Source organism: Anolis carolinensis, chromosome 6, assembly GCF_035594765.1.
Source record: "Anolis carolinensis isolate JA03-04 chromosome 6, rAnoCar3.1.pri, whole genome shotgun sequence".
NCBI classification, from domain to species: Eukaryota; Metazoa; Chordata; class Lepidosauria; order Squamata; family Dactyloidae; genus Anolis; species Anolis carolinensis.
This window is the reverse complement of record NC_085846.1, coordinates 92,132,648-92,159,370: the sequence shown is the minus strand read 5'-3', so window position 1 is coordinate 92,159,370 and position 26,723 is coordinate 92,132,648. Positions and strand designations below refer to the sequence as shown.

The following is a 26,723-nucleotide window of genomic DNA, read 5'->3' as shown; positions in this document are numbered from 1 at the left end:
TCTGGTGCATTTAGGGATGATTACTGGGAGAAAATGAATTGTTAGGACATCAGACTTCAACACTAGATTAGAAGATGTTTATAAGGGGAGTGAGGGGGTCATAGCAGGACAATTTTTGGAGGCCTAAAGAAAAGGGCAAAGGAGAAGAACCAATTTCAAGAGAGATACATATAGACAATCCAGGACATTATTAACTTATATTAGAGAAAGGAGGAATGTTGAGAACTCAATTTCATGTTTGGTTGTGATCATTGGAGAATTCCCCTAGAGGGAAAGGTGCATTAGCCACCACAAAACTTGTTTCATCAAGACTTCAGAAGTTGCTAGCTTGGTTCCACAAACTCTCATGTGTGCAGTAGATTTTGTTCCAAAGTTGACAAAGTTTGCTGAAGACAATGACAAAGGACCAGTGGCAGACTCTGTCCTTTTTAAGATCCCCCCTGAACCCCACACAATATAAACATAATTCAAAATTAGAACATATAATGGAGGGTGGAGGAGCAGTGCCTCTGCTGGGGGCCTAACTGTGGAAAATAATATGAATAAAGAAGCAAACATTGAGTATCAGAGTCCCCATCCCTTATGTATTCACATGAAGGACACCTCTAAAGTTCAAGTTAGGTAAGGGACAGAAATCCGGGACTTCCACCAAAATAAAAGTGGTTACCCAGTGTTACTAACATTGCGATCTTTTGGGTCCCAGCCGCCATGAAACTTCTGCCAGTGCAGCCGTTCCCAGAACAAAAGGCACATGATACTTTGTAGAGAAGGTCCTAGGGGAGATGCCAACAAAATACTCATGTTCAAGCCTTTGTGGCTGAGCTCTTCAATAACATAAAGTAGCCTCTGTTTCTGGTATTCATGGTGTGGAATGCAGCTGACCTTTTCAGCTATTCAGCAGTAATAGATGCAAGTGTGCAGAGTTATTGAAGAACTGTCTAGCAACACCTTTGTACTGAAGCAGAAAATGTTTTCTGACCCTGAAAAATATTTGAATAAATTACTCATATTGCATTAAGTGAGAATCCCGGGGCTGGAGCTCAAAGGGAGAACAGTTGACTGTGTTCCAGTGTGATGCATGCCATATTCTGCACAAACACTTGGAATGCCCCCCCTCCCCCAGTTTAGGCCCTTCTTCCAAAAAACTAAAGGCTAGTAGCTGTCAGTAGTCGTATTCCACTACCATTCCCCAGAAAAGAATTAGGCTTGAAACACTCATCTGAAAAGAAGGAGGAGTAATTTTCTGACTATGTAGTCATTTTCAAAGAAATAGTCATAGTAGTCTCTTGCAGCATAAAAAGAAGAAAAGGGAGGAAGTAATGTAGTAGTTGATTTGCATCTTTCTAAGTCTTATTATTTTCTATCCTACTGTCAACAACCATATAAATACACTTTAGGTCTTTAATATCACTCTGTACTGAATCTGAAGTAATGTCCACAAAAGTTCATGTTCAAATAAAAACCAGTTATGCTACATTTCCCCCACTCCTTCTCCCTTTCTGCTTTATATGCAATGCAGAATCTTCTCTGGATCCCAGCCATTGTTTTAAAATAGCTTTTTATTCTAGGTAAGTACCGTACTACTGTTTGTGCTTGTTAACACTGAAGTTTGTCCTTGGTGATTTAAAATTTTTTTTCATTGTGTTTCCAACCCAACAGGAGATTTCAAAGTGCAGTTTAAAAATAGTAGCTATATTGGTAACACCACAAGTACATCTTCTGGCCGGGATCCAAAGAACCTTTTTCAATATCTGCAGAGGCTTGCGTGCCCAGCAGATTTTTTTTCACTTCATTGTTTCTGATAGCAGTTTCTTGCTGTGCCTGGGCATGTTTGAACTTTTCCCAATTTACAACTGGTTTGTCGCGTGGTATAGATAATGGTTGTCAGAAAAAAAGGACCTTGGATCGTATTCAGAATTTTGTATACATAGACCTGGATGATTGTATTCATGTTTGTATTGTTGTCAATTCACTTGTGGAATGACAGTCTTAAAATGTAGAATTAACATGCAATTTAATTCACTGAGATTTTTGTGCAATTCAAGATGGTATTGGAGGTTGAAATGCACTAGACTTATCTGTGTTGGGTGTTTCTGGATGTCCTTTGGAGCACATCAGAATACAGTATACTTGCTTGAATGCTTGTGTGCATGTTTTTTCTGTTGTTCTCCATTGGCTTGTGAAAGGACAGCAGACGTCATAAGAGCAGAATTAGTATGCACTTTAATTCACTGACATTTTTGGGCAGTTATGGATTGTAATGGAGGTCCAAAAGCACTAGTCTCATCTGTGTTGGGTGCATCAGGATGCCCTCCAGAGCTTGGAAGATTTACCCTTTTGGAACTATACAACCTCTTTGCCTGGGGGTCATCCACACATATAATTTTTCCTTAAATGTTTAGATGTCCTTTTGAGGGATTTTCTAGGGGTTGGTGTTCCCTTCCTCTCTCTGCAAATCCAGAGCTTCTACCTGCCACTTACTAAAAAGCTTTTGAATTTACCCCATTTCTCCATTCTATGCTTCAGGGCAAGCAGGCAAAATTGCAGAGATTTCTGGCTCTTTCCCCATAGCCAGGCATGAAATAATGAGAACACTCTCCGATTTCAGCACTGATGTCATCATTTTGCTTCTGGCTTTGGGGGACATAGCAACTCACAACCACATGAGATGGGGCTTACTTTAGAAGCATATGCCGGTTCAGCCCTAGTTGACCCATGGAGCCCTCTGGCTCTCATCCCATGACACAAAGGAACTTCCAGCAGGGCTTCATGGGTCAACTAGTGCAGAACCAATGTATGCCGTCGCTGGAGAAACATGGGAGGCTTCCTGTGTTGCACCAGAAGGAATGGGGGGAAGCAGCGTGGTTAACTCCCCCCCCCATGGGATTGGCTTAAACGTTAGCTAAGCGATACGGGGCATGGGGCAACAGGTTCCCCACACCTTCTGATATCAGTCACCAGATTCGCCATGACGTGTGCCTATTCCGGCGGCCTGTGTGAAGAAGTCGATAGGGATGGATTTTGCTCCTCACCAGATAATGGCACTTGTTATAATCAAGGTCTGTGGTGTGGGATTTAAGTCTGATTCATATTTTTGGAATTTTCCTGGTGGTCAACATAAGTGTCAAATTCCATGCAGTCGAGTGAGCAAAATGGTGGAAGACAAATGAATAACGACCTCTATTTTTGTTAACAAGTACACAGAAGTTTTAGGATAAGAAATCCACTTAGCCATAGGGCTGATTGCAGTTCTATAAAGATAGCTGCAGAAATGGACCAGCAGTCACCTTCTGTTCTGTTCAAGCTCTACTCATAAAATATTCAGAACCCCTGTTACTCTCACAGAGGCACCGATACCTTTCATTATCACAAGCTTGTTTTTAATATATTTCAAGCGATAGCAACAATCCTCTTCTTTCTTCCTTATGTCTTTTCTGCTTTCTTGCCTTTGTTATTGTGCTACTTTGTCTGTTCTCAAGGCATTACCTCCTCCATATTGTCATGAAACATTTACAGATTGAAAACTATTGCGGGTTGTTACTCTGCTTAGAATTGCAACAAGATGGTATTCCAAAACAGTATTTTTCTCTATTTAAAGAAGCATGATCCTTCTAATTGAAGTTTCATAGGTTTCTACTGTTCCAGGCTTTTCTCCAGGAACTGCAGATACTATATTCCTTTGCATTAATTTGTATTTTGACTTAAATTCCTAGTAACATGAAACCTATTTTAGTTAAGAAAATAAATAGCTTTCCAGTAGGGTTTAGTAGTAGCAAATAGGCAGCCAAGCTATGTGGCAAATTTAGTTGCTAACACAATGTGACAAACTTACTTAGGCAATCCCTCGTTGTCAGAGTATGATGGCCTTCCAAGGTCAGTGTCTCAGCCAGTGGATACAAGTGACTGTAGAGCCCTGTTCTTGACCTGCATGTTCTTCCACAGTGAGGACATCGGTTTCCAGGTGGAAGGTGGTCCCGATCAGGATTGGCTTGATGCGCCTTCTTCTTGGCACGTTTCTCCCTTTCACCCTCCATTTGTGCCTCTTTATAACCCACAGCACTGCTGGTCACAGCTGACTCCAGCTAGAGCACTCAAGGGCCAGGGCTTCCTAGTTCTCAGGGTCTCTGCCACAGTTTTAAAGATTAGCTTTAAGTCCATCTTTAAATCTCTTTTCTTGTCCACCAATATACTCTATAGTTACTATTTTCTTCTTTGAATGTGAAATCCTTGCTTGAGAGTGATTGAAACTTTTTCTCTGTACTTAATGTCTAGCCAAAATAAAATTGCTTCTTTAATGTTGACATACACATGGCTATAATGAACTGTGTTTTTCGTGTACAAATATGTCCTAGATGGTGCCACAGGTATCCAGTCACCAAGAGCATCCAGCCCTTCTCTGGGGCATATAAGGAAAATAAAACAAACATTTGTAGATCTTGGGTAAGCATTTCTTTATCTTGATTTCTCATTAATTAGACATCTAGGTGAATAATTTTTTAATTGTTTTCAGTACTCTATGAACACTCTTGTTGCTTTCCCCCTCATAGGGCTCCCTTGAGAAAGAGTTCAAACAAGGGCAAGAAGCGACGGGAGAGAGAACCAGTTAGGGTCTCAACTGGCTGCAGGTATGAGCAAACAGCATGGATGCAAAACAGTAGCTCATTATAGAATCATAGAAGAGACCACATGGGCCATCCAGTCCAGTCAGAATAGGTCATATTGAATAATGTATATTATGTTGGGTGAGTAGGCTTATTAACAAAATATCCTCCCCATAAATGTACAGCAGAGTAACTTATTAGCAGCACCTATAGCCAAAAGTGATAAAAAGAACAAAAACTCACAGACCAATGTTATCTCTTCCTTAGGAGGCTTTTCTTCGTAGCAACATAATATGGTTGTACTATTTACAAAAATAAGGTTTCCATAACACAAATAAAGTTATTTATACTTCCTTCTTTGTTTCTTTGCACTCCACTTCCTTGCTTCTGCACTGGGCTTCTTTCTCATTCAGATCAACAGCTTCCAGTTTCGTTCTCACAGAGCCTCCTCTCACACCAAATTTACACAGGAGCTTTACACACAGTCTTCGCACTCACTGAAGCTTTTCACACCAGGTCTTCTCATGCTGGGACTTCTCATACTGAGGCCTTTTCACACTGAGGCCTCTCACACTGAGGCCTACTAAGCTACTGACACACCTGCTTATATTGAACTATCGCTTTTACTGAGTCATTGCATCCATTTAACCCTTTCAGTGCTTGACTCACATTTTTGTAATTAAAAATACCTAGTTACTTTTTAATATTTCTTACATATTCCACAGCCATTTGTGCCACAGAACATACATGAACTATACATATGGATTCTCTTTGCCTCTGCTTAGGCTAAAGTGTTTTAATGTTACAAGTTCTGTTCACACTTAGCTGAGAATAAGAATGGATCTACACTGCCATATAATCCAGTTTCTGAATCCATATTATCTGCTTTGAACTGGATTATATGAATCTGCACTGCCCTATAATGCAGTTCAAAGCAGATAATCTGGATTCAGAAACTGGATTATACAGCAGGGTAGATGGGCCTTAGTCTAATTGAAGTATTGATGCATCAACACTGTAAAGTGAATGAAGTTTGAGAATACAGTAGAGTCTCACTTATCCAAGACTCGCTTATCCAAGATTCTGGATTATCCAATGCATTTTTGTAGTCAGTGTTTTCAATATATCATGATATTTTGGTGCTAAATTTGTAAATACAGTAATTACAACATAACATTACTGCATATTGAACTACTTTTTCTGTCAAATTTGTTGTATAACATGATGTTTTGGCTCTTAATTTGTAAAATCATTACCTAATTTGATGTTTAATAGGCTTTTCCTTAATCCCTCCTTATTATCCAAGATATTTGCTTATCCAAGGTTCTTCCAGGCTGTTTAGCTTGGATAAGTGGAATTCTACTGTACTTTAATTGCTCTGACTCAATGTGATGGAGTCCCGAGATTTGTAGCTTGGTAAGGCACCAGCACTCTTTCACAGAGACCTTGTAAACTACATTCCCATGATTCCATAGCATTGCGCCATAGCATTGGTGTCAAACTGGGTTAATTCTACAGTGGAGATTCACCCTAAGAGACATTGATTTTAGAACAGGCATACATAGGATTTTGCTGTAAATATCTCAGCCATTGTGTAAGTAACTTAGAGAGCAATCTGATGCATGTTTACTTAGAGCAGTGGTTCTCAACCTGTGGCTCTTCAGGTGTTTTGGCCTACAACTCCCAGAAATCCTAGACAGTTTACCAGCTGGGTTGTTGTATGTCTTTCGGGCTGTGTGGCCATGTTCCAGAAGTATTCTCTCCTGACATTTCGCCCACATCTATGGCAGGCAACCTCTGTTTTGGTTGTAGGCCAAAACACCTGAAGAGCCACAGGTTGAGAACCACTGACTTAGAGGAAGTCTGCAGACAGTTTTACACAGACACTATAATCCACTATAATCCAGTTCAAAGTGGGCTGGAGGTTGGGGTGTCCACAAAATGTACACCTTCAATGTGCACTGCAGCATGCTTTAAGTCAGAAACAGACGATCTGGAACAAACTCAATCACGCACTTCAGCTGATCAGAGAATATCCCATGCAGAGCTCGAAACCAGGATATATTCTGATCATCTACAGCACATCAGCATGTCTCAGCAGACTGATTAAGGAGAAACAATTCTGTGTTTTCCCGTGGCTGTCTAGCAGATATTACAGTTCTTGGGCTCAGTTCCAATACATAATTAGTATGTATTGGTGTGTTTATGTAGGTGCTGTACAGCGAAACTGTTTACTTTTAATCCACTTCCAACCTGGATTATAGTGTCTGTGTAGAACTGCCTGTAGAAAACAGAAGAACTTCGTCAGAAATACAGTTATAAAAATGGGAATAAAAAAGAAATAACGCAATACAGTCAATTAAAAGTGTTGCAGCAGCTGCCTAGCTTGAATGCAGAAAACCTATGCTGATAAAATGTGTAGACTCATCTAACACAGTCAACTACACTGCTTTATATGGCACTGAAACAGCAACCAAAAAACCTTAACTGGTGATGCTGATGCTAATGAATTTTCATGTAGAAGTTAGCTTCTAATAGTTTTCACTGGATAATAATCTCTTACTGCCTTTGCAGCCCGAAAGGAAAGGAAATAGTTCCCTGATTAATGGATGTTCTTTTTTCTAGCGGCCATTACTGAAATCTGCTGCTCGCTGTTGTTCTCGACATACCAGTTTTATTCCATTTAGTTATGTAAAATTGTAGATGATTCAATCTTATGACAGAAATCGGATTTAATGAGCTGGAGAGAGGCATCAATTAGCTGTTGAAATCTCAAGACAGATCTCAAATAACAGACATTTTTAGACAACTCATTTTCAATATTCCAATATCCTCAGGATTATTATGAATGAGCAGTCAAAGTGAGACTTGCCCTAGGAACAGAACTAGTTTTCTCTCCCCAGTGAAAACCAGTTCATTAGCCCTGCTGTAATTTTCCTGTTGGCATTCTGTTCAGGCACAATGAATGACCACCCAAATCTAATATATGAAAGATATTATGATAATAAAATAATGACCGAGAATCTGTCATATTTTATTATATCAAGCACAGAATATGTAGTCCCTGAATAGAAAAGGATTACAAGCTAACTCTCCCAACACTGTAGATAGTAACATAATCACTCACTGTGTATGGCTATATATTTCAGACTTCTCTTCTGCACATGTTCAGGCAAAATAATGAAAAATTAAAATAAATAAAACAAATCAAGTAAAGCAAAAACTGTCCAATAAATTGATACTGAAAAAACTATGGTAATTAGCGTAGCTTGTAATATTTTGTATGAAAGAATTTCATTTGGTTCACTTACCACACGATATACAATTCAGTATGCAAGTTGGAATCAGATTATCTTTCATTATTTACATTGCACTTCTCTGGAAAACTGTATGTGTATTGGAGATCCAACATGGGTCTGTTATTAGTGAAGACAACGTTTTAAAAATAGTTACAGTACTTTGTATGGGGAATCTTGCAAAATGCATATATCAGGGAAAATGCACTTGAAAATGCAAACATGTTTTCAAAGTAAGACTTATTTATTCAAATAGTTGAACAGATGTAAGAATAACAAAAAGTGGGGGAATAAGAGATAGGGAAGTCAAGGTTGGGAGGTGGATCCATCTCTACTTAACGCTTTTTCTTTTTTCGTCTTGCCTGTACTTTCTTCAGAATCTTAACACCTAACCTTCCTACTTGTTAAACAGGACAACTAAGGAGCTGTTGGAGTTTTCAGCAGGTCGACCCTCTTTAATCAAGCGTTCCACCTCTCTCCCGCATAACACTATGCCATTTACATGGTATGGAGAGAGCAGCAAGAGATCCAATTCTTCCAGCAATCTGCCTTCACCTACCAGTTCAACTGATCCTTCTTCTGAAAACCTAAGCCCAGCTAAAAAGGGGTCCAAGGTAGAAAAATACCAAGTACCTTCAAGATCCAATGGCTGGAGGTTCATGTTGCTGGATATTTTTTTTAAAAAAAGAGGGACCCAGTGAATGGTAACCATAAAAAACATATCAATTGTACAAGATAAACATGATTAGGTTCCTCCTTCGTCTTTGGAGTTTCTTTGAATTTCTGATGTAGGAACAAACAGATGTGATATCAGCATACTTAAAGTCATACACTTTTTATTCAGGCTTTTAATGGACTTACATAGTTGATTGATTTTTTTTGTAGAAGAAGGCTACCAGATCCCTATTAGCTCAGGCCTGTTATCTAAGCTAGGGAATATTATCATGATAGCTAGGTGATTCTAGGAGTTGTCGTTCGTAAGAGGAAAGGCATGGTCCAAGCTCTGCTTAACAAGCAAATTATGAAATACAAGGCTAGTCTGGAGAGAAGACTGTCTGCAAACCCTCTGTATGCTGCTTTCAGATCCATAGCAGAACAATATCTAGATGTAAGCAATAAGTAAATGTAAAGATTTTCCCCTGACATTAAGTCTAGTCATGTCCGACTCTGACGGTTGGTAATAATCTCTGTTTCTAAGCTGAAGAGCTGGTGTTGTTTGTAGACACCTCCAAGGTCATGTGTCTGGCATGACTGCATGGAGTGCCATTATCTTCCCGCCAGAGTGGTACCTATTCATCTACTCACATTTGCATGTTTTTGAACTGCTAGGTTGGCAGAAGCTGGGGCTAACATCGGGAGCTCACCCCACTCCCCATATTCAAACCACCAACCTCTCGGTCGGCAAGTTCAGCAGCTCAGCGGTTTAATCTGCTGTGCCACCGGGGGCTCCGATGTAAGAAAAACATCATTATAAATATGAAAGAGCTGATAGGTTCTGAAAGCTGTCTTCGGTCGCATCCATAGTGCTATAGAATGCAGTTTCAGAGTGCAGTGTAGACTCATATAATACAGATCATTGCAGTCAATCTGCATTCTGAAACTTCATTATATGGTAATGTAGATGGGATTTGCCAGAGTCTTTCAACTCCAGTCCTCATGTCCCTGATTCCAACAACACCCCTGGATTTAGCTATATTTTTATAAGGTGCCACTTTTATTGTATGCATTATTATTCTCAAAACATGAGAGAACAAGTAAGTATTTTGATCTGAACACAAATACGTTGGATTGACAGCCAGGTTGATTATAAGATGACATTTGACACATCTGACCGAAGTATTGACAAATGTTGAAGTGTCATAGTTCTGAGTCCTCTGTCTTCTTCCTGCTCCTCCCCACAAGACAAGATGTTCCTGTCAGGCATCTTGGATGTGACCTCTAATTCCATTTTGAAGTTCTTTGAACTAAGAAAATTGAATTATTTCAAATGTGTGTTGGTCCTATCTTTTTGTTAACATGCATGTTGCTTTCGGCATGATGGTCTGCGAATAATATTTTGTACAGCTCTGCTACATGCTCCACATATTTACTATTGCCATCTCTATAAAGTATTTTATGGGAGTCTCAAGACCAATATGCTGGTGAAAATGAAAGTCAAAGAGCTTTTATTCTCTTGCTCTGAAATCACAGCTCAGGTGGCATATGGCTCAACCTGAGGCTATCTCCGGCATCTTCAATGCAAGCTCTGTTGAAATATAACCCTGTTATTTGCCTTCCTTTTATATTAATGAGGTTTGCACAGGATTGTTTCTCAGTAGACTGTGTCCATGGCAGCTGCATTTTCATGGGCACATTGCCCACGTTTCCTCTTTGCTCCGTTTTGTATTTAGCTGTGTGATTTTACACACACACATGCATATACACATACATAAACACATACATAAACACATGCACACAGACACATACATAAACGCACATATAGGCTAGGCCATTACAGGTATAAATTGTACTTCTGGGAGCAACCAAACAGAATCAATAAGAAATAACTCTACCACATCTAAACAGCTGCAATACAATCCCATGAGTATGTTTGTGCTACTGGTAATGAAATACAAAAGGATCTCATTTGAATAAAGCAGGTAAAACACAATTTCAAAGGCCAGGATAAAAAGCCAAAGCAAAACACCAACATCTTTTAGTATTATTTCTTATTATTAACTTTATTTATGCCTTGCCTTTCTCCCCTTGGGAACTTATAGGTGGCTAACAATCCCACACTTTAGTTATAGTCTAAAAGCACAATATAAAAGTTAAAAAAAAAACCAATTAAATAGTACAGTGTGGTAAAAACAGTTTAAAATATAATAAATACACTTAAAATTGGTTTTCTAAAATAGGAAAAGTGGGATGGAATCTCTGAGGTAACTGTATTTTGATACAAGAGTTGGTTGTCTGGGAAATTAAGACCATGTCACTTCTTTAAGATGGAACTGCTCCAATTACACATTTGCCAGTCACACTTTGGCTTATGTCTCATGGTTCTGAGAAAGGATGAGCAATGCAGCCCTGGGTAACGTCCCCAGATATGCTGCATTGATCATATGTTGGCAAGGATGCCTTATTTTCTTTTTATGTCTCTTTGTTCTCCATGTTTCAGGGCAAAAATGAAAGCTCAAAACCCAAGCAAAACTTTTGTCAGGTTGACATTTTGATAGGATGTTATTTTTAACACCTGATCATATAGAAGGACTTAAGTGCTGTTAGGTTTATGTGTAAATTAGTACTGAAGATAACCCCTTCCATGAAAGGTTTGTCATGAAAAATAGATAATTTCAGAAAATTATTGGGGAAATTATTGGTATGTGGAGAGGAGGTATTTTGGTTGATCTTGGACAAATCAGACTCTCTTGGCCTCTGAAGAAGGTAAGGGTGAATCCACTCTGATCAAATGCCGCCAAGAAAACCCATTTTCCCCTCTTAGGTCTGACAGCAACATTGGAAGAGTGCAGGGAACAACAGTTGAGCACTTTGTCCACCAATACGTTATTAAATAATCGCCTACACTACTCCGTAATATGAACAGCTGCATCATTTCAGTAAAATTGTGGTGGGAGCATTGGGAAGTCTTTTTATATCAAGGTCACTTGGCCCCAAAACATAAGATGTCATCATCTAAATTTCAATGGCACATTCATGATTTGGACTACATATGCTTTCTTCAAAGAAGCTTCCTGTGCAAGTAAAAGTGTCGTGATTCGGTGGTGACATTTGGGTGTTTACAAATGTCACTTAACAGGAGTTTGCTGTCAAGTAATTCTTGATGAACATTGACTTCAAAGATTTTGTTTGCATTTTAGCCAGAAGAATTATCCAATGTATACGTGGAGCATGTTATACCCAGATGTTTAATTAATATATTAATCCTTTTCTTTCTGCAGTTCACCTTTTAAATTCCACCTTCAAAGCAGATTTATGGTCATGTATTGTTTGCATTTCCCCATTGCTGGTTTTCAAATGTTATGTGGCTTGGTTGTTTTAATGAACCTCAAAAGCTTCACAAGTGTCTTGTTCTTTGGGGTTTTTTTTTCTGTTGGTCTAACTGCATTATGTTTCAAGCCTGATATATGCCATTGTGGAATTTCTCTAATGGCAAATGTGATTAATCTTGCCAAGTGTACAAGTCACAAAGTATTTTGTTGAATAATTGCTCCCTTGTTGTTGTTTTTTTGCTAGAAAATGTAATGCTTTGTTCATTGCATTGGTTACAGGCAAAAATGTCTGTCTTGTGTCTCTGTTTTGAGTGTAAAATAATGCCTGTCTTTCAAAAAGGTTGATAGTCAAAATTAAATTGTTTGATAATTTAGAAGATTGTAAGAAACGGGAGCAGGAACTCTAGAACTCACTTTGACACTGATCCAAAAAAAGGACATTCCTTCTAATGGGTGTACTTTTACACTGTCTCAAAATGGTATTTTATAGTTAAATAATAATTTTTTTCTCAGTATATTTTGTTGAGGTAAATGAGATAGCTAATATACTTAACATATCATTTGATCTAAACGGCCTTAATAAGTAGAGAACTAAAATTATTAAGATAGAAAGAATAAAATAGAGCCTGGCTGCATTGCTCTTAACAACTCAATTAACTGTTAAAGTGCTTCCATGGTAAATATTTTCCCCACTTCACGTAATCCATTTTCACCACCTACTTGTGTATAAGTCGGCCTCAAGTCAAGGGCAGGCTTAGAAGCCAAAATTTTGGTATGACCCATGGTTAAACTGGAAAACACAAGTGCCACTTTGGGAAGGGCATCTGCTCCTGGCACCACTGTGGCCATTTTCTTTCCCAGACACTTAAAAATGCCTTTTGTCACTCTACTCCAGTGGTTCTCAACCGGTGGGTCCCCAGATGTTTTGGCCTTCAACACCTAGAAATCCTAACAGCTGGTAAACTGGCTGGGATTTCTGGGAGTTGTAAGCCAAAATACTTGGGGACCCACAGGTTGGGAACTACTGCTCTACTCAGAGAAATTGATGGATCCTTTTTTGGTTGAAGTACAGTATTAACAGAATTCTCTTGGTGGTCCTTTGCGAAAAAAACACCCAAGAAACACCCTTGCCGGCATTTTTCCACCCATGCCTTCAAAAAACCCAGGAACAATATGATAGCGGAGAGAGTAGACGGGTCTGTGCTTCTTTTAGGTTCTCCCAGGATAGACTGAGCACTCACGTTTTGCTGCTCTACTCAGAGAAAGTGATTGTTCTTTGTTTAAAATAAGAGTTAAGGCAGTGGTTCTCAACCTGTGAGTCCCCAGGTGTTTTGGCCTTCAGCTTCCAGAAATCTTAATTGTTGGTAAACTGTCTGGGATTTCTGGGTGTTATAGGCCAAAATACCTGGGAATCCACAGGATGAGAACCACCGAGTTAAAGTATAGTACTTAGATTAATCCCATGGATAATTTGACCAGTTTTTAGGGGTCAGTTTTTAGACCAATACATGAATATATCCAATTTCAATACATCCAATTTCAACTCAAGGGTTTTAACCAGAGCTCAGTTGTATCTGGAGTGCCCAGCCAGGAGAACCTAAAACTCCATCCTTATTGTTGGAGTATTATATTTTTTGTCCTTTTTCTTTTTTAAAAAAAATGAAATTAGGAACAGTTTTATTTCCTTACATACCACATATTCTCATGTATAAGTCAACCTCATTTATTAAATTGACAGGAGATTTGAGGCCAAAATTATGAATTTTGATATGACCTGTGGATAAATTGAGGGTTATTCTTTTCAAAAGGGGAAAGCACTAATGCTGCTCTGGGTCCAGCTGCCCCTACTTTCCCATCTAGGCGTTCAGAAAGGCCAGAAGCTGCACCATGTTGTAGAGAGTAGGGGTTGGTGCTTCTTTTTGTCTCCCCTGGGATAGGCTAAGCTTCTGCCTTTTGCCATTCTCCTCAGATAAGGGGATGGTTCCTTTTTTAAATGAGTATTAAGGTATTATACTCACATTGACCTGTGAAACAGTCAACCCAGGATTTTGGGGCTGCTTTTTGACTAAAATTTCTAGACTTATAAATGAGTATATAGGGTGTTCTTTGTCCAAATAAGTGAAATGTAACAATCCTTTCAGAGGATTGTATACCTTGTTAGCAGGATAGAGCGCATTCTTCTGTGACTTTCAGGCTTGTTCTCTTTTGACCACTATTTTTCATTATATTCTTTGATTCTTTACAGAACTTAACTTTCAACGATGACTTCAGTCCAAGCAGCACTAGTTCAGCTGATCTGAGTGGATTAGGAACAGAACCGAAAACCCCAGGATTTTCACATTCCATAGCATTATCATCAGATGAGGTATTTTACCTATGAGCTTTTCATGTAGCAAGAAATAACTCATGTACTCCTTGTGGACTGTTAATAGACCTAAAAGCTCCTGGCTGGATATTATTTTGAAAAATTGACTTTCAGGACTGCTCTTCATGATCAGAAGCTGCCTGCCTGTTGGTGAATTTGAACAAAAGATAGTGAAACCCTCAGAGGTGTACATGAAAGCAGACAGTTTAGAATTACAAAATCTTTGACCAGAGGCAACAGTGCTTATATGTACAGAAATGTATCTCTCTATATATATGGGTGTGTGTGTGTGTGTGTGTGTGTGTGTGTGTGTGTTGTTACAAACATGTAGTTGTCTAGCTAGTGCAACGCCCATCAGCCATTATCAGCCAATGCCACACGTTCCCCATCTCTGATAGAAAACATGGTCCTGCATATATCAGGCATGGGCAAACTTGGACCATCCGGGTGTTTTGGACTTCAACTCCCACAATTCCTAACAGCCTACCAGCTGTTAGGAATTGTGGGAGTTGAAGTCCAAAACACCTGGAGGGCCCAAGTTTGCCCATGCCTATTCTAGATGAACCTTCTACTTAACTGATATGGTCTTTTTCATATGAGAAGTCCTATCAAATACATGATTCCCAGAGGAATTGCATAATTGAAAAATGGATACAGCGGTGGTATAACTGATCATGGATGAATTCTGCTGCCTATAGATAAGGAAAATGTGGTCTGTAGATTGCAAGCATCCCCCAGGGGTCCCCAGCACCGTCCCCAAATCATTTTCAGATGTTCTATCTGTCTATGTGGACACTTTATGCTTCCAAGGTTGAGCAGTGACCTCTGCTGGAAGCTTTAGTCACTTCAGCCTAGGAAAAAAGGCCAGTCTTAAAACTGTAGCTTGCTTATTTTTTCTTTCAGCCATTGGGACCGTCATGGTGTCTGTCTCCTATACATAACAATTGTGTAATCCAACATCTCAGCATAGCATCAATATCAACATGGCGACCTTTGCTACACTGAGCCATTCCCCTGCAATCCCATGTTCAAACACGTAACTTTTACTGCTCCACTGACACCTATACGCTAAGGGCTTAATGCTGATCTTAATGCTTATATCATAATCTTAATGCTGATATCATAATTTTTCATCTGACCCTAAAGGCGCCAGAGCCTGTCAGATCTTGGGTGCTGAGCAGGGACAGGCCTGGTTAGTATTTGAATGTGATATTACTAAGGAATGCCTGGTGCTGTAGCATATATTTCAGAGAAAGGAACTAGCAAAACCACTTCTGAATAATTTCTTGACTTAAGAAATCCCTATGAAATTCATGGGGTCACCATAAACCAACAGGAAACCTGAAGGTACATACATACATATGGGGGAATGTTTTTGCAATTCTTCCAGCTCTCCACAAAGGATGGGATGGTAATGTGGGGCAGCTTCGGGGCTTTTTCAGTAAGGTTGGATCTACACTACTCTATATCCCAGGATCTGATCCCAGGTTTTCTGCTTTGAACTGGACTACACTGCCAGATAACTTGGGCTAAGAATATAATCTGGGATCAGAGCCTGGAATATAGGGGCCGTGTAGAAGGGGCCTAAGTTGCAGAAGGGCTTTGGCCAATGAGTAGATAGGTAGGAGCATTCATGCCCAAGAGAATGCCAGCCATAGTCAGGTAAATTCAGATGATTTGACCATACAAGTAAGTAAAAACAGACTGTATTACTATTTCTCAGGTTTAAATTTTAAAAGTATACATTGGTGTTCCAGTTTAAGCAAACAGGTAACTACATTTTGTCACATATTCTGTATTTTTATTCATAATGTTTCCTTTCCCATTTCTTTACTGCTGACTCAGAGCTTGGATATGATTGATGATGAGGTGAGACAATAACAGGCTGTTTGTTTGTTTGTTTGTTTGTTGAGAATAGAGTCATGTTGATCAGCCCAAAATAGAACAGTAATTCAACACATAGGTAAATGCAGTTGATTAAAGGAGTCTACTCCAATTAGGACTACCACCAACTGAATTCAGGCCAGGATTTTTATGCTGACCCAGATTTGAAGATTTCTGAACAGAATGTGCAAAACGTACATTAAAAATACAGGAATAAACCAATAAAGCTAGTCTCAGGTTTTAAAACTGTAGACAAATGGGGGGGACTGGAACGAGTACCAGTCAGGTATCAAGTGAGCTGTTTTCCAGAGAGTTGTACAAAGGGCATATAGTTACTTCTTTTTTCAATTTTCCCTTTCTTTTGTACAATAGATTTTTAGGATGAATGTCAGTTGTGTCTTCTCGCATCCTCAATCCCAACCTCCTAGTATTTATTTTGTTTGAAAGCTCTTTTGATTGTGTCCAGAAATTATTTTGTTGAAATCAGAGGTCCAGATTGGTGGTAGATGTAAGACAGATCAAAGGAAGCTATGGACGAAGTCATTTGGTGCCTTACGAAAACATTACAATCTCTTACACCAGCCTTTACTCCTGTCTATATACCATCTATATTACTACTTGCTATGCTGTTATAATTATGCTTGCACTGCACATTGATTGCCTATTTATTTACATAGTAAATAATTATGGAATTTGCTGTTACAAGACAAATGAATGTAGGGTAGCCTAGAGGGCTTTAATGGAAGTTTATGCAAATTTCGTGGAGAATGAGTCTATTAAAGTCTTGATAGCTATGTACGCTCTCCAGGTTTGGAGGCAGTAAGCCACTGAATAATAATTATCAAAGGGCAGCAGTGTGGGAGAAGGTTATTGCCTGCCTATCCTGCTTGTGGGCTTCCCAGAAGCATCTGCTTAGCCATCGTGGGAAACAGGGTGCCAGATTTGGTGCCGGGGGCGGGGGACGGGGTGGATTTTTAGTCTGACCCAGCAGACTTTTTGTGTGTTTTAATAAGCAGATTCCTAGATTCATATTTGCTGAGTGTGAGGTGAAGGCATGATTTCCTGGATACTTTGGAAAGAAGGTGCAGCATGACATTTCTGCAGTTTAACTGAGGAATTATCATGCCTGATTCATGCGAGTCTTTGAAATATGAATGCGCCACTATGAAGGACCTTCCTGTAGCGACGGTTGGAATATACTAATTCCAGGCAACCCTGATCTGCTAAATCCCATCCCTCACCACATGAAAGCACATTTAAATGACAGCTTCACTGAGTCATATTTGCTTGATTCAAATCGGCACATGGTTGATAATAAACTAAGCTGTGAATCATCTTCAGTTGTCAGTATTGGGATGAAATTCAGTGCAGTGCCAGCAAGTAGGAGACGGTTTAATCAAATGGTGTCCTTATTCTTTTTTTAAAAGGCTATTTCCCTGTGCATTGCCAGATACATTATGATTATAGTATGCACAAGATGATCTTGTTAAGATAAAGAACCTAAAGTGATTCCATAAGCCAACTTTGTCGTATTATGGTTGGTTGGATGGTAGATGGATGGGGAGATGGATGGATGGGGTAACTTGCCCCCAAATGGTGGTGGGAAGTTCCCTCTCGCTGAGTCCTCCTGCCACTCATATCGCTACAATATTGCTATAGCGTCATACAAACACTTTTGCCCTGATTGTCATACCATGAAATCCTTTTCTTGCAGATACTTGATGATGGACAATCTCCCAAACACAGCCAGTCCCCAAATTGGGCCCTTCAGGAATGGAGTGTGCAGCAGGTTTCCAACTGGTTAGTGAGCCTGAATTTAGAACAGTATGTTCCTGAATTCAGTACCCAAAACATAAACGGAGAGCGTCTCCTTCAGATGGATGGTAGTAAACTTAAGGTAATTATTTCTCAGTCTTGGGAAGAAGATTCTGAATTTTGTGTATCATCAGGGAATCTGTTAAAAGAACGCATATAAAAACAAGAAAAACCTTTACATCACAGAGGAAGCCCATAATGGCTGCAATGAATAATGGAGATAGTGCAAATTGCTAGCAAATTTGATTACACAGATGATATAGCAACAGTTGGAAACTTTGGATACATCATTAGCTCTGAAAATCAATTCATGGGTACATAATGTTAGATGTTACAAGTTAATGGACAATTTTAATGGAAAAGGCTTAAAACATCACAGGCAGTTTTAAAAAGTGGAAACAGATAGTCTTCAAGAGCAAAGAAGAAGGGAGGCATTGCCAGACATTTTGTATTCTTGAACAAATAATTAGGGAATTTGATTATATCATTTCATCCTACACTATATGTATATGATATATACTTATCCATAGTCAATGATATGTCATGCACTTTAATCATTCAGTGAAATTCCCAGGAAAGGTGATGTGTCTAACTTTGAATCTACAGAAGAAAGTTACAGTGCTGTGTATTATCATTGTATTTTGGGTTATTTTAATATAAGGAAATATAGCTTCAGTGTTAAACTTGTGGTTCATAATGATCATATAGGATTCTGCCAAACAGTTTTTGTTGTAACATTTTATTATCTCTAGAGCTTGGAAATGTTAATCTTTTGGATTACTACTCCCTGATTCCCCCATCCACTATGACCACTGGCCATATTGGATGGAGACGGGCTGGGAGGTGTAGCGCCAAAAATATCTTTATTTAGGTGGAAATCTCTATTGCTTGGAAATGTTAATCTTTTGGATTACTACTCCCTGATTCCTCCATCCACTATGACCAATGGCCATATTGGATAGAGACGAGCTGGGAGCTGTAGCGCCAAAAATATCTTTATTTAGGGGGAAAAAAACTTACATTTGACCATAAATGAAAGCAGTGCTCTTTGGTTCTTCAATATTAGGCCCTTGGCATGACATCTTCTCAGGACAGAGCTGTCGTTAAAAAGAAAATTAAAGAAGCAAAAGTGTCTATAGAGAAAGCGCGCAGAGCTCAAGAGAAGATGGAGAAGCAAAGGGAAAAACTTCGGAAGAAGGAAAAAGAGCAATTTCAGAGGAAGTCCCGGAAAGTGGAGAAGAGGTCACCGGATTCAATGGAGGGTGCTACTGAACAGTGATGCATAAGAATTACTTCTTTTAGGAAAAAAGACATTTCAGGGGAGAAATTCGAAGCCAGGACTGTTTCTTTCCCATCTTGGTTACACAGAGCTCTGTGTCCATATCTGAGGTTTTAACTCGAATAAATGAACTCAGTTTCCTTCAGTTGCAGAACACGCTGGTACTTTTAACATAACCTGCAGCCCTAGACTGAAATTGTGTTCTCACGACTGGGACTGAAAAACTAGCTGTTCAACTTGGGGCCAGCACAGGCAGCCTTTTTATCTGCCCCACGCCCCCCATTATATCCCCTTATTATCCTTGTTGTGTCTGGTTCCCTTCTTAACCAGTAGGACGCAGTATTACATCGCTTGCTTTGCTTTGAACTCTGAACCACCTCTGGAAAACGGGAAATCTCAAGAAGTTTCAATGGACTGGTGAAAGCAAGTAAACTTAAGTCAACTGGATATTGGTTATTGTTGAATTTTAGGGGGAGAACTGCTAGCGTTGGCATTTCATGCTTCTGGGAGATGGGCTTCAGTTCACCTCGGTGCTCAGGGGAGATGTTGCTTTGTCTCTACAGAGCATGGTTTCAGGATGTGGAGACAATACGTTGGCGGATGCCATGTGCCCGTTGCAGAGTAAACAGTCTTCATGATGATCAGGCGGGAAGGCAACTCCCCCATTGTCCCTCTGCTTCCCAAACACCGCTCATGTGAATTATACAGGAAGGAAAGCTAGGCCTTAACTTGCTTACACAGGACTAGAGAGTAACATTTACCCTCTGGATTTCTGAATGAGGCTGACTCTCTAAGATAGTTAGTTGGCTTGTGTTAGATCTTTCAGATAATAGTTTTTCATTTGATGGGGGACATGTCTAGTGACACTTTCCTGTAGCATGCTGTAAGCTCATTACTTCCAACAGATACTGAACAGGTCCTTCCTTCCTTCTTTCCTTCTTTCTTTCTTTCGTGAGAAATATGCCCTACCTCCAGGTTTGGTTTTAGTACGTGGTATGATGCAAGGAGACGGGCATTAGGTGAATGAGGGCAAAGTGAGTTTTATTATAGAACTGGAATTTAGCTTGCTTGTAAAACTAATTGAAGGAAAGAGATTTCCTTGAATGTGCACTTTTAAAACACAGGAAAGGAAATGACAAGACAATGTGAGTTTTATACTTCAATGTCCTGTTAGTAGAGCGATGCACTGGAAAAGAAATCTAAAGTCAGCATACAAGAGTAGTCCAGAGAAATGAGGCAGGAACTCTTTAGAAAGCTCATTTTCAACAACTTTCTAATTTGGATTTTTCTGAGACACAGCAGCCCTTAAACAGCCTGGATATGATCCAACTAAATTTGAGTGTGTTTAAATGATATTAGTTTCATTGGGAGTTATTTGATCACTTATTTCAATCTTGAAAAATATTTTAGATGGTTTGCATCCTTCACTATTTTGCCAAATGATGTCCACTCTGAAAATACACAGTTGGGATTGAATTTTAACCATCTGTTGGGCGGCTAATTAATTTTGGCATTCTATCGATGCTGCATTTCACAGTAGACACTAAGGTTGAGTTCAAATGATGAATGGGTTCTGTCAATCATATACTTCACTTTACCATCCAGGTTTCCTTTAAAGCCTAGCAGTTCGTAACACTGGAATGTCATAACAAAGTCTGGTAGCTATGAGGTCACACATTTTCCTCTACTGCAACATGGTCATCTATCTACATGATAATGACTGTAATTCCCATAGCAACAAAGATCTACCAAAGGACTTTCATATTAAATAACCTGTTTGCTTTGGCAGTTGCTTGTGTGACAAGAGGAAAAAAGGACCAGGGTTGCAGCAAGGACCCATTGATTGGAAGATGCTTCTCCTTAGGGACCAAATGCAACAGAAAACCTAACAACGGACTTGGTCAAACTAGGGTCCTTCGGTTTACTTAGGAGATTAAGTGGTGATATTTAGACAAAAGAAGAATATCTGGGAGAAACTGGAAATGTACTATTTTAACTATGAAGTTGGTAAATGCATTCGATGCTCATTTTCCTTTTTAAGTTATGTTTACATGCTGGTAATTTAACGTGGATGTATATACTAGTTCGGTCCATGGGCACAACTTTCTGCTTTATATTATTTATGCTGTTCCTGTTGTTTTTCTAAGATCCCCGTGGGTTATATTGCGTTGTACATGGACTTTGCATTTCTACTGTTTAGAACCATGCAAACTGGATTTTAATGCTTCAGATAACTAATTTGATTTGTGTCTTGTAATTATTCATTTTTTGTTCATTACTACTTTAGAGCTCAGCATTGAATTTTAACCTGACTTTTTTGTTGTTGTTGTTAATGTGAAAGCCATCCAGATTTAAAGTGTGCATGTGTGTCTGGAAGGGGAGACTCTCTGGTACTGAAGAAATCAAAATATAAAATATATTTGCCTTCTGTGTACAAACAATTAGAATGGACCAGGAAAGTCTGGGTTCTGCTCCTCACTATAGGAAGAGGATGTATTTTTCATGTTGCTCCTGCTTCTGTTTCCTCTTCTGTTTTTGTGTGAAATATTTGGCATAATTACAGCATGGATATTTCTTCAGATGTTTCTGATCTTACCTCTAGGAATCTTCTCTCTTTTTTTAAAAAAAACCTGGAAGCGTGATTCTGATGTCATGGGAGGGATCGTGTGATGTGAAGGTTGCTGAGATGCTGAGCTTGAAAATGTTCTTGTTTTGGGGTTTTGCCCTGAAGTGGTGCCCATGCAGCAGATACAGTATCTTTGCTGCTGGCATCATAAATGATGGGGAAATAGCCTCTTGCCAAAGCCACCAAGGCCACTGAAATCCAAGCCAGCTTCAATGCTCAGAGTTCTGGAGTGAACAGCCGTTTGGATAGACAGCCAGAGCGGTATATCCACAAGTATATCTTTTGTGCTAAACGGGAATCCCTTGCTGGTTCCTCCATCACACCAGAATCTAAGAAGGGGCTGTGCTTGTTCTTTCCTTCCTTGCTAGTTCATATAGTGCCCATTTTAAAACATCCCAAAGCAGGTAATGGCATTCTGATTTCAGCATATCTTCATACAAAACAAAAGCAATGAAAGAAGCATGTTTGCCCCTAAATTGTGACAAGAGCAAACCGTAATTTCTTCTCTATTGATTCCCTTACAATTCAGCAGTTTCCTACTTGTTTTAGTAACTGCTAAGGGGGCACACTCTCTATTTGGGTTGCAGGCTGAGCCTTTACAATACTTCAGTTTGCATGACAGAACCTCTCCTGATAGTGCAGCCGGGGTTGGTGTTAGGAGTTGGAAAAACATGACAATTGCCAATGTCCACTATGAGTACCATGATTTGGCCAAGGTGGACACTCCCTTTCTGAGACTCCAGTGCTGTACTGCTATTGTAATAGGGAGCTGATCAGAATTAGACTTACAACTTACTGATCTTATATGCTGGAATGGAGCCTTGAGATGACATCTCTGGAGTAAGTACTTTTGGTCCTGTGTGTGTAGAAAACTCCGCTCATGATGCTTAGATGGCTAAGAAGACAAATTCTTGGTGTTGCTGCTGCTCTTTGCAACAGTAGATTGCAAAGTCAGATTCTTTGGAAAGGCAGATTCCCAAAGAAAGAAAACTCGTTTATTGCGTAACCAGTGTTTCTTTTAAATACTGAAAGAAAGGGTGTGATTAAAACTTTAAAAAGATGTAGGTTAAGATCTTGCATGAAGCACATAGCCACAGTGCCCCCCAAAAGCCACCTTAAAAGCCAGTCAGCTGTCCTGAGTGACAGAGTACTGCTTGCAAGTGGGGCATTTCTGAGATGATCTGAGCAGCCTCCTCTTGCCAGCTGTGAAGAACAGAAGCAAGGAGCCCTGCAAGGTCCTGTCTTTCTTGCAGCATTATTCATTGGTTGGAAGAGATTGTCATGTCCTTCAGAGCCCCACTCGTTATACAATCTCTGCTGCTCAGATAGCTGATGGGCTTCTAAAGTGGATTTCATCATTGGTTGTTGTGGCAGTATTGCCATGACTGTGAATGAGTATATGAAACAGTGACAACGTCCTAAGTCCAACTTAGGGCATTGTAGCTGGCTGAGAGGATGCCAGCCACTACTGTTTGAATTGGCTACATAGTTGGTCAACCTAAATATTAAAATATTCTTTGAAAAATAGGGGTTGGGATACGAAATAAAAGATCAGAATTGATTGCGCACAATGATTATTTGATTTTCAGCTGGAAGTTATCCCTCTACCTTTGTTCAGGGATAACAGTCTTGCTAATTTTTAATCAAAACTTTTCTTAATTCATGCTTAGGATTCTTTGTACTTTCAAGAGTTTCTCTTATACTGTAAAGTCTCTGTGCATTAAAATGCTCAATGGCTGCCCAATCAGACACATGTAGTAAGACAGGTTTCTGATGTGTTTTCTAATGTGTGTAATTCAAAATTAGAATTAGTTCAATTTATCCAGCATTTGGGCAAAAAGTGTTTTCTAATAGAAAGAAGGTACCTTCTTTTCAACATTTGTAAGCTAGGAAATATTACTTAAAACTCTCATCAGCAAAGAAAGCACTGGTTGTTTTATATATATATATATATATATAAAACAACCAGTTTTATAAAATTTGGGAGTATGGAGCAGTACACAGAACATTTGTTTGTGAAAAAAGTTTTTTTTTTAAGAATGTTTATTCCGAAGGCTGTAGTTTTGGTGTAGTTTAGGTGTTTCTACAAATTTTCAAGAAATTGCTATGAATTAAAATGGGAGCTGTGAGGCACAATTTTGATCTTTTCCATTATTCTCCACTGAATTAGAATACTGAAAATAGATACAAGTAGAAACTGGAAAATGTTCAAGGGTTTCATTGTTCACCTATGTGTCTCCTTCTGGAATAGCCCATTGCATTGCTTGTAGCCTTAAAAATACAGGCAGCCCACTGGGGTTGGGGACTACTCTAGAAAAGATCTTCGCAGCCACTGCTTCTGGTGATGGCTTCCCACAAGATTGAGTGGAATGGTTTTCTTCTTTAAATCATAGATGGAGGACAACATGATTTGGAAAAAAATGTTTTCTGTAAAGTTTATGCTTCCCATTGTTTTTCTCTGGCTGCCTGCCTTGATGTTGGGGTTTCTGTTATTCTGGGGGAACTGCTTTGAGGCTGGTTTTTATGCTGTATACAAAGATTGTTTTGGAAAACTCTGAGCAGCTTTTTAATGAACCTGACTGCAACTTCAGAAATAACTTGACTAATCAACATGGGTTACAGTTGTTGGTGATTTTTATCTTTTGGTTCATGGCTTCTTTTATTGCATTCTTCTGACACTGTAAATGTGTCTGTTTGGAAAGCTGTGGTGCTGCAGTCAGGAAAACACTCTACCTAGCATTGTGCTGCGTACAAGGTGAGACATGCTGTTAAATAGAAAAGAAAATAGGTCTTTGTAGACATAGATGTGTGCATTTTGGTTAGTCCTTAATGTTTGGTCTTTTTCCCCCTGTGATGTTGATTACTTCCGTTACCTTGGAGCTTTGTGGAAGGGTAACCTACCTTGCACAGTATTTACATAACAGCAGCTAATTTCAAATAGCCTATTTCCCTGTTAACCCTAATCTTTCTATGAAAGTTAAGGCTGGAGGAAAGCAAGTGCTGTAGTTCTGTGTACCCCGTGCCTAGTTAACCCCTTGCCCAAAAAACTGAAGCAACTTGGCTAAAGAAAAGTGATGGCTAGTGCTTCCAGTCACTGAGACAGTGAATTTGCTCCATGTGTTAGTCTGAACCTTAAAGAAATTATCTAAAAGAGCTATCCAAAATGCTGACCCTAGTTTGGGGATAGAGTCGTACAAACACTGAGAGTACATCATTTAAATGACATCAGAAACATCAGCCACCGTGGAAGGAAATGTATTCTCCAGTTGTAGAACCCGGGCTTCTTTCACTTTCACAATGCAGTACAATAGTTGCCATGAAATGAAAGTAATAGAAGAGATTTTTAGAACTTCCAATGAAACATATTGCTTGGAGTAACGCTTCTTGATAGTGCACTGAGATTAATGGAATGATTCCTGGTTGTAGGAGCAAACCCTACTCCAGATTCTGTAGAAGGACCTTTGCTACTGTATAAAACAAGTAGGAACGGAATAACTTAAAAGAGGATGGAAGTGTGCTCCAGAAAGGAACACAAGGGACCAACAATAGAAACCAATCCAAATGAAAACTTAAGATTCTCTTTTCAAAACTCTTTACACTGGAATGTTTCTCCTTGTCAACTTCACTACTTTTTAGCTCTGCTTTTACAAAAATGTTTACATTCTCATTGGGAAATGACTAGTGTTACATATGGCTACCACAAGGCAGCCAACTTGGCAAAGTGCACTGTGACCCACTTCTTCAAAACTTTAGCTGGTCATTCAGAGGGGAGGGGAGGGGGAGGAGAAGCGTATTGAGGGGTTAATGTATGAATTGCATGTAAACTTGGTTTTTGTTTTTTTTTAATTTCATGTGTCAGATCATCTGCATGGAAGATGCCGCAGTGCCCTGTCTGAGTTTGTATGCCTGTGATTTCTTATTTTTCTCCTTCTTTAAATGATTAACTTCCTAGGAAAATAATCTCTCTCTACATTTAGTTACTTGGAGGCATTAAAATAAAAACAACAACAAACACCCCAGTTGCCCTTTGTATTCTTAATGGATTTTTTAAAAAGATTGTGACTAATTTGTTAGTGTATATAAATTTATTGCCAATGATTATTGTTGTTAGACAACGAATGCAATAAAAGAAATATTGAAACTCATCAATTTCATGTTTCTTGGGCGCACTATCTTACCGGAGATATAGTGAAGGTATGGACAGTGGAGAACCAGTCTATCCCTCCTGCCCCGCACCAGTTTAGGGGATGAGAGTCTATACATCACAACCTACAAGAGAAGTAGTTGGAAGTTGCTGTGTCAGTTCGGTATGGTTGTAATTTCCACTGGTGTCTGATAGTCCAGGCTTCAAAAAGATGCAATAGGCTGCATTCCAGGGCATCCAGCCAACTTCTCAGTAAGGAAGACAATAAAATATCACTATAGACCAACTTCCTTAAAACAATTAGTTCAGCTGGCCTAACTGGCTTGTTCCTGAGAGCGTTCCTCATCCTTTGACCTTTTTCACTGACAAACATTCTCTAGTCTCTAATAAAACAAAGGGCAGCAATCTGCTCTAATAATGCACTTGTTCATTGGCAACAATTACAGTATTTCAAAAGCAAGGATCTACTAAATGCTTTTTCAGCCTGCCAAGCCACTAACAATTTAATACCTCATGTTTAACAAGCAAAACTGTATGTCAAGAAGCCGGCTGGCTGAATCTCCTGTGAGCATCTGATCACAAAATGATTAAATGCCTAAGTGAAAGACAAAGCTCAGGCTGTAACAAATACCTGAATCGAGATAAGGCTGATTCTAATGAGGCTAAGAGACCCAACCAAACTGAGAAGCCTAGGAAAGTTTTGTTATACTTGTTTTTACTTTAA

The 26,723-nt window shown here is 39.3% G+C and overlaps 1 protein-coding gene across 10 annotated transcripts in view; it reads left to right on the top strand.

Annotated features, from left to right (window-relative positions):
- ppp1r9a (protein phosphatase 1 regulatory subunit 9A) overlaps nt 1-26,000 on the top strand; it is a 164,125-nt gene extending 138,125 nt beyond the window's left edge. For 3 of the 10 annotated variants that reach the window (XM_062983846.1, XM_062983845.1, XM_062983843.1), the window contains 7 exons: nt 4,353-4,440; nt 4,548-4,625; nt 8,310-8,511; nt 14,132-14,251; nt 16,097-16,120; nt 17,850-18,032; nt 19,017-26,000. In XM_062983846.1, coding sequence (XP_062839916.1) covers nt 4,353-4,440; nt 4,548-4,625; nt 8,310-8,511; nt 14,132-14,251; nt 16,097-16,120; nt 17,850-18,032; nt 19,017-19,229 — 908 coding nt within the window. In that variant the 3' untranslated portion in view covers nt 19,230-26,000. Of the gene's footprint in view, nt 1-4,352; nt 4,441-4,547; nt 4,626-8,309; nt 8,512-14,131; nt 14,252-16,096; nt 16,121-17,849; nt 18,033-19,016 lie in introns of those variants that run through there. The other 7 variants (XM_062983852.1, XM_062983844.1, XM_062983850.1 and 4 more) reach the window with 4 other exon arrangements.
- Nucleotides 26,001-26,723: the final 723 nt, after the last annotated feature.